This window comes from Corvus brachyrhynchos, unplaced genomic scaffold (genome assembly GCF_000691975.1).
Source record: "Corvus brachyrhynchos isolate BGI_N302 unplaced genomic scaffold, ASM69197v1 scaffold34, whole genome shotgun sequence".
Lineage (NCBI taxonomy): Eukaryota > Metazoa > Chordata > Aves > Passeriformes > Corvidae > Corvus > Corvus brachyrhynchos.
In genome coordinates, this window is record NW_008238126.1 from 8,178,472 (window position 1) to 8,191,562 (window position 13,091).

At 42.3% G+C, this 13,091-nt stretch overlaps 1 protein-coding gene across 1 annotated transcript in view; it reads left to right on the forward strand.

The window, feature by feature from the left end:
* The window catches only part of NFIA (nuclear factor I A), a 322,110-nt gene that overhangs the window by 291,583 nt on the left and 17,436 nt on the right, over window positions 1–13,091 (forward strand). Inside the window, exon 9 of the mRNA XM_017733521.1 lies at window positions 6,740–6,869. Coding sequence (XP_017589010.1) covers window positions 6,740–6,869 — 130 coding nt within the window. The remainder of the gene's footprint in view (window positions 1–6,739; window positions 6,870–13,091) is intronic.

Genomic DNA, 13,091 nt, shown 5'->3' on the forward strand with positions numbered 1-13,091 from the left:
GCAGGAATGAAGCCTAACTTAAGTGATCTAAAACAATCCAGATGATGCTGTAAACACAGACACAAACAGACAAGGTAATACACTCTATGAGAACGTTGTACCAAACAATTCAGGCAGACTTTCATGGGTAGGATTTTAAAATAATTGTGAATGTTGTAGTGCTCGGCTTTAAAATTCTGTAGGTAAGGTTGTCCATCACTATAAACTGGTATTTCTCCTTCATAAATGGATCAGTGCTCATTTGCAAAGGAGAAGTTTCAACCTTCTTTTTCCCTAAGTGACATCAGAATTTTGATTCTAACTTGAATTATCATTTTTGGCTAAAAATTGCTGAGGAGTCCAAAAGCATTTAAAACCTAAAGCCATTGAATCCATTTAATGCGCCTTTGGCACCTCTCTCTCTCAGTCCTTTTTGAACATTCTGGTCCTCATTTTAATCAATCTCTTTTTATTAAGTTCTTTGGCTCATTTACTTGTACGTGCATTTGCTTTATTTTATTTGGAACATTTCTTTTGTAGTGTCTTGAAAAAGAGTTGTGACATTTCTTTTGGATGGCTTCTTAAGTATCTGGCAGTCACCTATGATACGATGTTGATGGGTATGGATAGATTAGCTCTGTTTTCCTGATGATCTGTCAGATGTCGAGTTCTGAGGAGACTGGATGTGTGTGTTGGTGATGCATATGCAGCAGTTTGATAAGTGGATAGAGGGGGAGCTTTCGTTTTTCTTCTGTAAAATCACTGTTTATTAAGCTGGATTTAGCCTTGTGAAGCGAGGTGCTCCGCTGGCAGGTAGTTAATCAGTGATCATGGTAACTCCGGCTGCAACCAGGGGAGCCAGTACCCATTCAGAACGTAGAAACTAAAGAGCACTTCATTAGGATGAGTGAATTTCCATCTGTGTTGTATTTTGTGTATACTGGAGCAATTAATACAGTAAACTGATGGATGGCAGTCAGTGTGATCGTATCTCGGCTGATGACAAAGTTTGCTCAGCACTAAATAGAACAGACTTACTATGACTGGCAGGAGCGTAGCCGTCAACATTTCAAGAAGCTTGAAATTAGGAATTCCCCAGGAGGAAAAAAAAAAATAGCAGCTGATCAGCATTTCTGTTGATACTGATGTCAGTGGAATTGCTGGAATAATTCACACATGAGGATGAAAATTCCTTGAAAAAATGCTTCCCATATATCAGTTTTTTTCTTCAACAGCCGACTTGTTTTTCTGCATCATCTGTTGGTTCTGCATGTTGTCGAGTTCATGGTCCACCTGGTAATACCTGAGCTTCCGTGGTTCCTTTTCCTAGTGTGCCTTGGGAAGGAGGATCCAGACCATGTTTCATTCATAGCTTTTGTTATGAATTCTCCATCAAGAGTCTAGTGGCAGAGAGCTACTGGGAATATCGGGATAATTATCCAAAGGTCTTTGGAGATGAATATGAGCTGGTCTACCAATGTAGCTAACGAGAGATGGAGTTGTTGTGTGAGATGTGTGCAGGTAGAATAATGTCAGTAATTAATCAAGTGAAATTGGATGGATATACAGGTGTAGACTTGCAGAGAAGGGGGATTGTTCTCCTCTTGCTGTGACTCTGTTCACTCCATCGAAGTTAACCCTGATTTTTCAGTAAGGCACGTGGTAGGTACATGGAAAAGAGGTTCGCAGATATTTGTTTGTTCTGGGAAGGATTTGTGCATTCAATTCTCACGCATCATTTTCTGGTCCATTTAAATATATATCAGCCTCATACATGAACATTTGAAGACCTTTAGCTGTACTCAAGGAAGACTCTTATGTGGTGCGTTTCTAGTACTGGCAAACATAAGGAGGTAGAGGAATTAAACCCATCACAATGCTCCAGTGCCCCTTAGAAGATGAGGAACACGAAGTTTTCCTGTGCACTCACTGATTAAACTTGGGCTGGAGGTTTGCGAAGTGCAGAGTTTTGGAAAGTCTTTCTGCGGGACTTCAACATCCAATGGCTCCAGTAACCAGAGTCTCCCAAGGACGAGGATCCCATTTGCGCTTGCATTATGCATTGAGCAGAAGGGTGTGATGCATGATGTGGAATGAACAAAATAACTTGTGTGTTCAGGGAAATGCCAAATTAATGAAAATTCAGAAAGCTCTAATGTTGAAAAGGCACACAAATTCCTTGATAGAAATATAATGCTGCTAACAGTTTCAAGATTATTGTTGTCTGAATTTTCTGCTTATTGTGTACTGCAATTAAAATTCTTCTCAACTGAAAAACCAATGTCAAATTAATATTTCCATTTGGAAAAAAATACAAAAGTATACACCTCTTGTTCCATTTAGCACCATCATGGTCTTTGATCAGGTTCCCTCTGTCCAGTGAAAAAAGCAGATTTATGTTAATGGGAGCAGGCTCAGACCATATATGTTTGGCATACATACAGAACCACATGAACACAAGTACAGTAAGTTAAAGTAACACACCCACTCAGGCTTCCATCTGCGTTTTATGCCACAAATCCCTTTATTTTCTTCTTTTATTTAGCAATTAACTTCTCCATTTATTCTGTAGTTAAAAGCTGCCATAAGAAGAAAATAGACAAAGTCTGATTTTCCTCTCTCACACTCTAAATAACATTCAGAGGAGACTCAGACCTGGATTCTGAAAGCTGTGTTCCCTAAAAGTGCCAGGTGTGACTGTGATTTGGACAAGAGTCCTATCCACAGAATAGTAAGGAACACTTTTAACCCCCACCTGGGCTACCCAGCCGTTGTGTTCTGGCTGTTCTTGTTTATTCCTTGCTCGGAGCAGATGGATAGAAAGAGGCAGGGAACGGGGAGGATCCTTGGCTCCATTCCCTATTCACCGGCCAGCGCAGCTGAGACGGGCTGGGGGATATTGTAATTTGTTGCTGCCCTGCACCAGAGAGCAGAGAGAGGAGAGCAGGGACTCAGAGGTGTCCTTAGAGCTGGCACTGCCCCTTCCTTGGGGTCCTGTGAAGTGCTGAAATCTGGTCTTCAGTGCAGTGGTCCCCAGTAATCGCTGGCTCCCAGGACCAATGCTGAGGAAAGCCGTGCAAGGCAGCAGCATCCTCCCAGGATGCATCCCCAGCTCTGCCCAAGCTACCTTCAGCCTTAACTTTTTAATTTCCTGCATCCCTGAGCAGCACAGGAGGGACCCTGCAGACTGGGGGCCACTGAATGTGTTAAAACTCATTAGGTACGGAGCAGAAGACCCTTAAAACTAGCCAAGAATCTCAAACGTGGGTGCCAAAAATTAAACACCTAATTCAATATTTAGCCGTCCACCTTTAGTTCCTTCCTCATAGTTAATATCCACTGTGCCGCCTCAGAGGTGGCCTGATTTTCATAGGCACCAGGCACCTACAACTAACTCAAGTGCTGAGACTGCTCACCCAAGTGAGACTTGTAGAATTCAAAGTTTTTCTGGGTGATTAAACCAGAGTTCCCTTGCTCTCAGCTCCCGACCAGAGCTTCGATAGAATGACCAGCATTGTAACATATGGCTTAGCAAGGGGAGGAAAAAAAAGAGAGAAAGTGAGTATTAGAAATGGATGGACTAAAGAATACGCAGGATATATCAGGCACATTAACCAAACATATGGTGCTAAATGAGATATTTTTTTTAAATTGCAAAAAAATTGACATTCCTGGCAGTCTCAAGGATAATGTGACATGGCTGTGATAAATTTAGAAGAATGGGACATATTTTGGCTTGTTCTTGGAAACCTTTTTCTTGCATGCCGACTGTATTTCTTCTTTTATTAACCCATTCAAAGAATGTTTGAATTTTGCTGCTAGAGCACCATGCTAGCGCAACATAAAATGTGAATGATGCTAATTGCTTTGCACTGCCTAACTTTCTGTCATACCCTCCCCTCTTAAAGGACAAAACATGCTTTGGAAATGAGCTGGCAAACTCATCTTCTTCTTTCTCTTGGTCAATATTAAGTGATGTAATTAAGCTCCTGTTTGCATATTCTTCTGAACTAGGAAGCAGCCATTTTTTTCTTGAGATCTGATGGATGTGATCACTCAAAATAAAATGTGTCATTACAAACCCCAAACAAAACAAAAACATGGTATAGTTGGACTGCTCCAAACCAATACATTTCAAAATACCCTGGAAAAAAAATAAATAAATGAACCAAACTTGTGATAATAGTGGCAATCAGAACGATAACAAACAAATAGAGCAAAAGTAGCAACCAATTACCAGCGCTTCAGTTTGTTTTTCTGCTCAATTTCCCTGCATGGGGTTACATTAAAATCTCTATTTTCACATGAAAGCCGCTGCCTCGACCTTATAAAACCCATCCCCGTATGAACATGACACTGCTCAGCATTGCCACATTCAAGGTCATTCATCAGCTTCTTTGTAGCTCCTCAAGTTCCAGTGTTTGGACACAATCACACGAAACTGCTGCAGCTTTAAACCAAATTCCACTGCCTCTGCCCCTTCTCCCTGCTGTGGTTTAGAGATGAGTCCTGCAGGGGTTTTTTTAACACAGGGGTAGAAGAAAAGCTGTTTCATTTTTTTAGAAGCTTTATTATCTTCGCCATAACCCTGAAGAGGGTTTGTAGCCAGGGCAAGCAGGGAGCTCCTGAGCCAGCTGAGCCATAGAGTTGAGATCTCACTCCTTCCCCGACCTCTGTCACCACCCCAGGGGCTCAGGTAACTCCTGTCCCACTTGGATCCCTGCTCATGGGCTGCGCAGCCGTGCTCTTGGAGCAGCTCCCATGCTGGCAAATTTTACCGTGGCCTTCCCTGTCCATAGAAGTCGCTTGGCCTGCCCATGATATTTTGCACTTAGGGCTGGGGTTGACACTCCTTTGGTGTCTCCATCCCCAGTTCTTCCATCACAGGGAAATCTGGGTCAACAGCACCGTTAATTCCTTTGAGTGTCCTTGTCCTGAATACGGACATTCCACGACTAAGTTACATCCCGTCGGAGCAGAAATTCAGCAGGCTGCACTGGAATATTGCACTGAAACACCTCAGTTCCATCTCCTTTCCACTCTTCCCCCCAAACTCAACCAGTCTCTGCTTTTGTTCCTACTCCAAAGTCCTTAAGACCACATTAACAAAAAAAAAAAAATCCCCAACCCAATATTTTTCTTGCACCATAGTCAGTTCTAAACTTTGATTTTTAAAAGGTTAACTCTGTAACCTTTCCTGCTATGAGGAAAAAGCCACCACAACAGCAAACCCTGTAGCAAACAAGTTTCGAGGCAGAAAGCTGCGAGTACAACACTGGAACTCAAACCATTCCCTTACTTTATTTAACTTACAGCAGTATAAACTCCAAAGCCTCACTGAAACCATTAAGACACAGCAGTGCAGAGTATAAAGTACAAGAAGGCTCCTGCATATTGCAATCAACATCCCAGGGACTATAAAACTAGTCTTATTAAATATAAAGTTAATAATATAGCCCAGAGATAATCTTGTCCAGGCCTCTCTCTTTACTTTTTTAACAATTAAATACTATAAAATACAGAGTTGGAAATAAAATTAAATTACTTTGCTAGTGAAAGTTCAACTTGCACATTACCTGATATTTTGCTTTTCCACCTGAAATATCAACCTTTGTTTTGCTATATCCCTATGGATATGCAGGATGCCTGATGGGCTGTATATAGTGGAAATTTTGAGTTTTCAGGATACATTCTGATAATCAGAACACCCAGGTACATCTAGAACTGCAAAAATATAGGCTAGTACAGACAAACATGCATACTTTTCATTTATATACTGTAAAATTCTTTCCTCCAAGCATCTACCATACACAGAAAAGACTCAGATTTTACAAGCCTGTTGCCATATATTCATTCCATTAATTTCTTTGATTCCACAGCCTTGATACGGCATCAACAGGAGGTATTCTCACCCCGTACACCAAACCAGTCAGATGAGCACCACACCATTTCTGCCTGTCCATGGCAGAGGTTGCACCCAGTGACAACTTAACTCTGATTTTCATTGGGAGCTTTTGATATAGTTCAAGGGCATTATAACAGCTCTGAAATAATTCCAGTGCGGCTTCTAATATCAAGGCAAAAATACCATTCACCCTTTAAAAAAAAAATTTGAAAGCGAAAGGGAACCACATAAACATGTAACTTTTAAATACCTTTGAAGTCAAGAGAGTGAGGGGAGGCAGAGTTTGAACTCAGAGAACTCCATTCTCTAGTTGTGCCTTGAGTCGTGCGGCACATTTAAAAGATCCATTTGCAATAATCTACTAAACCAAGGAGTGAAAGACAGAACTCATAAAAAAACCTGTAAAAATCCAAGTGCTCCAGCTATTACAGATTTCTAAAAATAAAGCAGAGTAGGTTTCAGTAGCAATAATAAGCTGCATCTTACCCATATTTCAGATTTATAAGAAAAATATGGCTGCCTTTTAGTACTCATGGCTCAGAGCAAACCATGGCTGCTTCTGCCTTGAAAAAAACCCCACAAATAAAAGTGAGCTCTCAGCTTGCTGCTGTGTTGCATCTCATTTGTCCTTTAAGTGTGTCTAGCTGCTCCTGCACCCCCTTTCACAATGCATAGGCTGTCGTTCCATGACCTAGCATTATTAAATTGCACTTATCAATCATTCTTGCCAGGAATACCATCGCCAACTACATTAAAGAAGTCAGAGAAGTCTGGTTTCAGCAGTCCCTCGCCTTCGCAGACCTCCTCCCTTGGAACGGCTTTCACACAGCACCATCGACCCAATGATTCTTGCCCGGAATGCCATCGCCAACTACATTAAAGAAGTCAGAGAAGTCTGGTTTCAGCAGTCCCTCGCCTTCGCAGACCTCCTCCCTTGGAACGGCTTTCACACAGCACCATCGACCTGTCATTACAGGACCCAGAGGTGAGGCCTTTCCCGAGAGCCCCCAGGCATTAAAGGGTAGCCACGGCACCCAGTGGCCGTGCCAGCGCCGCTCCACGGAAAGCCATCGCCACCTGTGACCGCCCAGCGAGGGGCTGTGCTCAGAACCTTCACAACCAGGAGGGTTTAGGTGTCTAGAGGCTGGTTCTGTTAGGCTGGGCTGCTTGGGAAAGCTCCTGATGGCCGCTCAAGGTGGAAACGCTGGATTCTGGGGCCTTGGGGTTTTGTTGGAAGAGGGTGGGGAAAGGGACAGGAGGTGTTGCAGGGAAGTGTCTTCTGCTTGTGACCATTCATCACGTTGACTCGGTCCAACAGCTCGAGATAGGGACCCATCCATCACTTCTGACCCACACCTGTCTTCCAGCCCTGTGGATTTCCTTCTGCACGTCATTTATTCTCGTGCTGTTGGTGTCAGTGTGCCTTGTTAGAGGACTCTTGAAGTTGGTTCCTGCAATATTTTGGCTGGTTTTCTTCCCAGTACTCTTCTGACTGACTTTCCAAGTCAAAGAGATGTCCTCTGGGTCTAGATGTGCTTATGTATTTTTGTTAGAAAGATGCATTTGCATTTAGCCTAGAAAACTAAATGCAATATTGAGTTCACATTTGAAAAGGAACTCACTTGGGCATAGTAAGAGACACAAATGAATCCTCTTACAAACCTCTTTGGAAGATACAAAAATAGGAATGAATGGTTGTGACATGTTTCTTTCTGCTATGAAATTTTGCCTCATTTAGAGAAGATTATTAAGGAATTGGTCGAATGGTGGAGCATAAAAAGGCATATTAGCAATTCATCCTAGAAATTATTTGGAAATGTCTGTTTGGCATCAGTGTGGTTTTACTGAGGGCAGCATAAACCAGAAGGAGCCTCTTTGTCTGCACAGTCCAGGTGATGTGGTGAGAAATGGTGCAGTTGCACAAAGTTGAAGCAAGGTCAGACTTGCACTTCATGAGGTTTTGTGCTTTGTTAAATCTGCTTATTGTAGTTTGATTTGTTGTGGTTAATCCATAAAAATTATTCATTATCCTTAGACATACACCTACATCCTCAGAAGATATTTAGGCATCTAAGCTCTATAGAGATTTCCCTTGAAATTTGGATCCGAGCTGTCTGGCAAATATATCCTCTTTTAAAAGCCTTGATAATTGGTGATACAAGTATGAATAATATGAAGCTTCCATTAACATTCTATTCAGTGCACATCAGCTGACTTCCAATTCCTGTCTTTTAGAAGTTCAGCCTTTTAGATTTCAGTTGTTGATTGATTAGTTAATAGGCCTTTCTTTATTTAGCTGTGTTTTACCTCACACTAATTTTTTAAGATCATTGACTGCCTTTGTCTGCCCCTGTTTAGACCCTCTCTGCTTTGGATTCTTGTGTGGTTGAGAGAGGAAATGTCTCAGTGGTGAGGCCTTGTTTAAATCTCATCTACAGTCTGTTTTCACAAGACTTTTTCTGTGCACTGAGGGATTTCCATTGGCGATGTGAGAAGAACATTCAATGGGAGCCAGAAAAGCAAATAGAATTATTACAGTCCCAAATTTGGATTGTTTGGAAGGAGATGTTCTTTACTAACTCCATAAAGAAGCAACAGAGCTTTTAATCATCATGGTTCCTAAAAAGTTAACCAAAACTGCTCTTCTGCAGCATCATTTAGAAGCGTCTTCTGTTTTATGCTCATTCACAAAGTCTTGCAGATTTTCAGGAAAAAAATCCCTCTGCATCCATCCATGGTTTCTTTAAATGCCATCATCCTGAAAAAATCTTGTCCCAGACTTCATTCTTTGTTCTTTTGGGACATTCCTCCTCAGTATTCTTCTTCCACAGCACGCTGGCTGTGTTTATTTCCCTGCCACAACAATCATTCTGTTAGTAAAGGGTGATACACTGAGATGGATTATTTTCTGCAAATCCAGCTTTGTTCTTTATCCCATCGCCTCCGGCATACTTTAGGGACAGTAAGCAGAAGAGAGAAGCTTTTCAGGTATCAGAAGTGGCAACATAAAGAGTATAATGCTGTCGTATAAGAGGATATAATTGAGAGATTCACATCCACCAGTAGTTACTGGGAGTTGTGCCTCGGCAGAAGTGATGGTACAGCACACACAGGCTAAATTCCCTTTGGACACAGGTGCGTTATGTAAATGGTCAGTGGCAGGTCATTCTCAGGGGTCTTTGGCAAACAAAGAGCAGGATTTAATCTCCATTCTGCAGAGAGATTTCAGAGAAAGGGGAGTTGTGAATAAGTAGGTCACCATCAGAGTAAGCTCCTCAGCCAGAACAACGATCACAGGGAGGTTCCATCTCCTTCTCATGTTCGTATGTGCAAGTTTATCACTTGGATGTGTGTATGAGATGCATTTGTAAAGCATGATCAAAATAGACAGCAGAGAAGAAGCTGTAGACTATTCATGGCAGGTGTTGTCATTGACAACCAGTGATTTATAACTTCTCGGGAATATTCCCGAATCCTTCACAAGCTTCCAAACATCCCTTAGAATACACTGCACGTCTGATGCTGGGGTATCCCAGGATACTGAATGCCCTTCCCTGTGATCCCCACAATGAGTCATTTTGGAAACAAAACTTCCTTTGGAGGAGGAGGAAGATTCCTTGAGAGGATGTCTTAGCTCTAAGGTGCTCCACCCGATGAAGCAGTTGGAAAACCTCTGCTCTCATGGAATTGTCTGGATGTGCTGTGCTGTGGAAGGCTGTGCACTCGTTCCTATCTGCACTGGTGCTGCTGCCAGTGCCCGGCCCAGCTGGGCAATAGCCAGGAGAGAGGATCCGAGCTGGCTGACCAGCGGACCAGATGTGCAGTGAGTGCTGGCGCAGGGATGCCAATGCTTCAGTGACTCCTCAGTACTTCCAACAGATGGTGGCAAGATCCAAGTTTCTTTGGTGATAAGCTAGCAAAGTGATTCATGGAGCCTCACTTGATGATGGCAGTTTTTTGGGCATGACTCTATGAATGCACCATATGTCTTCTCTGGACCAGCGTGGCTAGGATTCAGTGTCTGGCAGATGGTAAATTGATCACCTATAGGGTGGCTTTAGCATCACTATCAGTTTTAGAATTTATTTCAAAGCCTTGAGAATTCGAGCAGCCAGATCTCTCTCCTACTCAGCATACTTTTGTTACCTGCAAATGGGATTATCTGGTGGTCGGCGTAGCTCACCACAGCACTGCAGCATTGCAAAGGCACCGTGGATTGTTGGCATCTCACAAAGCTTCCCAGACCACTTGAACTCTTCACCAGCTAGTGAAGGATTTAAATACTATGGGTGACAGCAGTATTTACATAAGTGGTTTTAGGCTTCCATGTATTGCTACTTACACTCTGGTGACTTTATAACTGGAGCTGGCTGAAACGTTAAATTGACCACGATCTTGTAAAGCCAGGATGTACAGCAGCCTGTGCTGCAGAGCATTCAAGCATTCCCACGGAATATGACAGTGTGAATCCTGCAAGCCAAAAAAGCAAGGAAAAAAAGGCAAGGCAAGGAAAAAAAATAACAATGAGATGGTATGTTAGGAAGATAAATGAAGGAGAAACACAATTACAAGAAGCAAGAAACACAGCATGAAGGCAAGAACCCAAGGAAGTGGGTGTGTGAGAAGAAGGGATGAAAGTCAGCTAGTGGACTGGTTTCCATTATATTAATTTCCTCCATAATTACCATTGCCATTTAGACTTTTATCAGGACAAGGCCTGCCAGGGAAATGCTGCAGCACAGTACTCTCTGTTCACGCCAAAGCAGCGAAACCTCTCTGTCACATATCTGGAAAGATACCGTGTCCTTCTCTATCAAAATCCTCCAGTGGGTCACCAAAGTCCTGGTGCCTTGCTCGCTGTCCTGTCAGCCAGCTCCAAGTGAATCAAACTGATGGTTCCTGGTGTACATTGTAAAAAGACATCTTGTAATGTCCTTTTCTGTACGAGTCTCTGTGGCTTCCTGATGCTGCCAGGTGGCACAGTGGTGTAACCTTCTAATTCCCTTTGAATTTTGACAAAAACAAAGCGGTGCAACTTGACAGAGGCACCTCAGAGCAAGGGATGGGTGATGCCAGAGAGCCAAAAAGAGAGAGTCACACCACAAGGGCGAGGAAGATGAGGTGAGGCCATAAACATCACAACGCTGACCATCAGATGAGTTTACATGATCCAGTTTGCAATGTCAGGAGAGCTGACTGTGCAGGGGAAGATTTTGATTTCCTGCACTCGCTTTGGAGCAACCTGGTGCTGAAGGAAAAGCAGTTTCCCAACAGATGGCCTCAAGGTCAGGCTTTAGCCATGACACAATCCCCAAACTGCCACCGCCTGCCGTAGCCCAGGCAAGGAGGGCAGAGAGGGAGGCCTGCAAAGGGTTAAAGCTTCAGCTAAACAAAAGTCAGGAACCGTGTAATTAAAACTCTACCTTTGTTGTATTGTCAAGAGTTAGCCTGTGACATAGGAAATATTTAAAGGAGCAGGCTGTTCAGCTAATTTGTGTGTGAGTGAACTGCTTAGACAGTCCTATCCTAAATTAACTGTAAGACCACCCACCGAGCTCGCCTCATAAAGGGCCATGATTGCTCAGCTCCGTTTTGTATAACCGTTCAATAATTACTAGATAAATGCATAACTAAAAGCTCTATTACACTAATAATTTGTACTGAGATAGATGTGTGGGACACCATGCTGGGTTAATTTGTCATCCCTGCAGCAAACTTCTAAAGAGGGCTCTTTTGCAGAGGAGTTGTGTTAATATGTTGCTCCAGTGAGGACATGTTAGAGCAACAAGATGACTTGGTAGCTTAATCTCCTAAAGAGGCAAAACGCCTGGAGGGGAAGTGCCAGAAAGAAGAAAGGGGGGTGATTAACACAGTGGACCCAGATTTAAACTCATCCTGACAAAAGGAGCTGATCTAACTGAGCAAAAGAATGAAAAAAAAGAGGGGCAGTGTTAAAAATACTAATAGGATTTCATGCATCCCTAAAAAATAATATAAAAATAAAGTGCTTCAGGAACAAAGTATTTTGCCCATGCTTTTCCTGATGCTGTGTTTGGTTCCTTTGCTCTCTTTGATGTATCCGTGGAGTTAAACTATATGCTTTAAACAGTGCAGTGAACTATAATATTTTTATCTCTGCTTTATGCTAAATTCTTCTAGCTTCAGACACACACAAAAAGCACATTATTGCTTTAAATATGGAACCCATGTTTAAGCATCGGAGCTCTGGATTTTCAACCTCCTCTATTGACAGAACCATAAATCATGTTAAAGTTAAGTGAATTACTGTAGCGTGGAACTATAGCTTTAACAATGTTTATGTAGTATCAGCTTACCATCTACAGAATGAAAGGGAGGAAAAACACTGATATTAGAAATGGGAATGTGGAGTCCTATTAACTTAACAGCAATATATCACTCCAAAGTCACAGATTCCATTACCATGCCCTTTTTAGTATCAAAGCAGAATTATATCATCACACACATAAAGGTTGTAGTTTTTAAGAGAATTTACATTTCTATTGTAAACTTATCAACTGCATTTCATTATAAGAAAGACATGATATATTCTCCTAGCAGTAGTTTTTATCTTGGGATGAGAATATATGAGAATGCATCATGTGTATTAAAAGTAATAATAATATGCAGAAGTTGACAGCATTTGATGTGATGCAGGAATTCTACAAATATGTTAAATTAGGGTCTTTTTGACCTCTAGCTGTAGTCTTGGAAGGAAGGAGTGCTTTCTATAGGTATGATTTTTATTTCTGTCCCGATGTAATCAATTCTGTAGTATTCTGGTCTCCCAAAGGCAGCAGAATTCTGACATGTTTTAAAACATTCAGCTCAAAATAGCTAACTTAACTGGCCCCCTGCCCATGCCAGAATCTGGAACCAGTGCTCAGTTCAGCTCCACAGGTTTTCAAAAGCAGCCCGTAATACTCAGCAGTCCAGAGTACACCAATAAACCCCAAGCTCAAACACAGCCCTAAGCATATTTTCCTTTTGCTAGGAACTCCGTGGGCATTGGCAAAATGTCCTCCTGCCTCCCACTTGCTACTGCAAAATTTCTTACAGGAGGAGTGTTTCTGAACAAAGGGTCCAGGTGCCTTATACCACTCAGAGCAGCAGAAAAGGGCTGAGAGCCAGCCCTGATCTGGAGATACCGTGGCTCTGCTCTTTTCAGCAGTGCTTAGCTGCCCAGCTG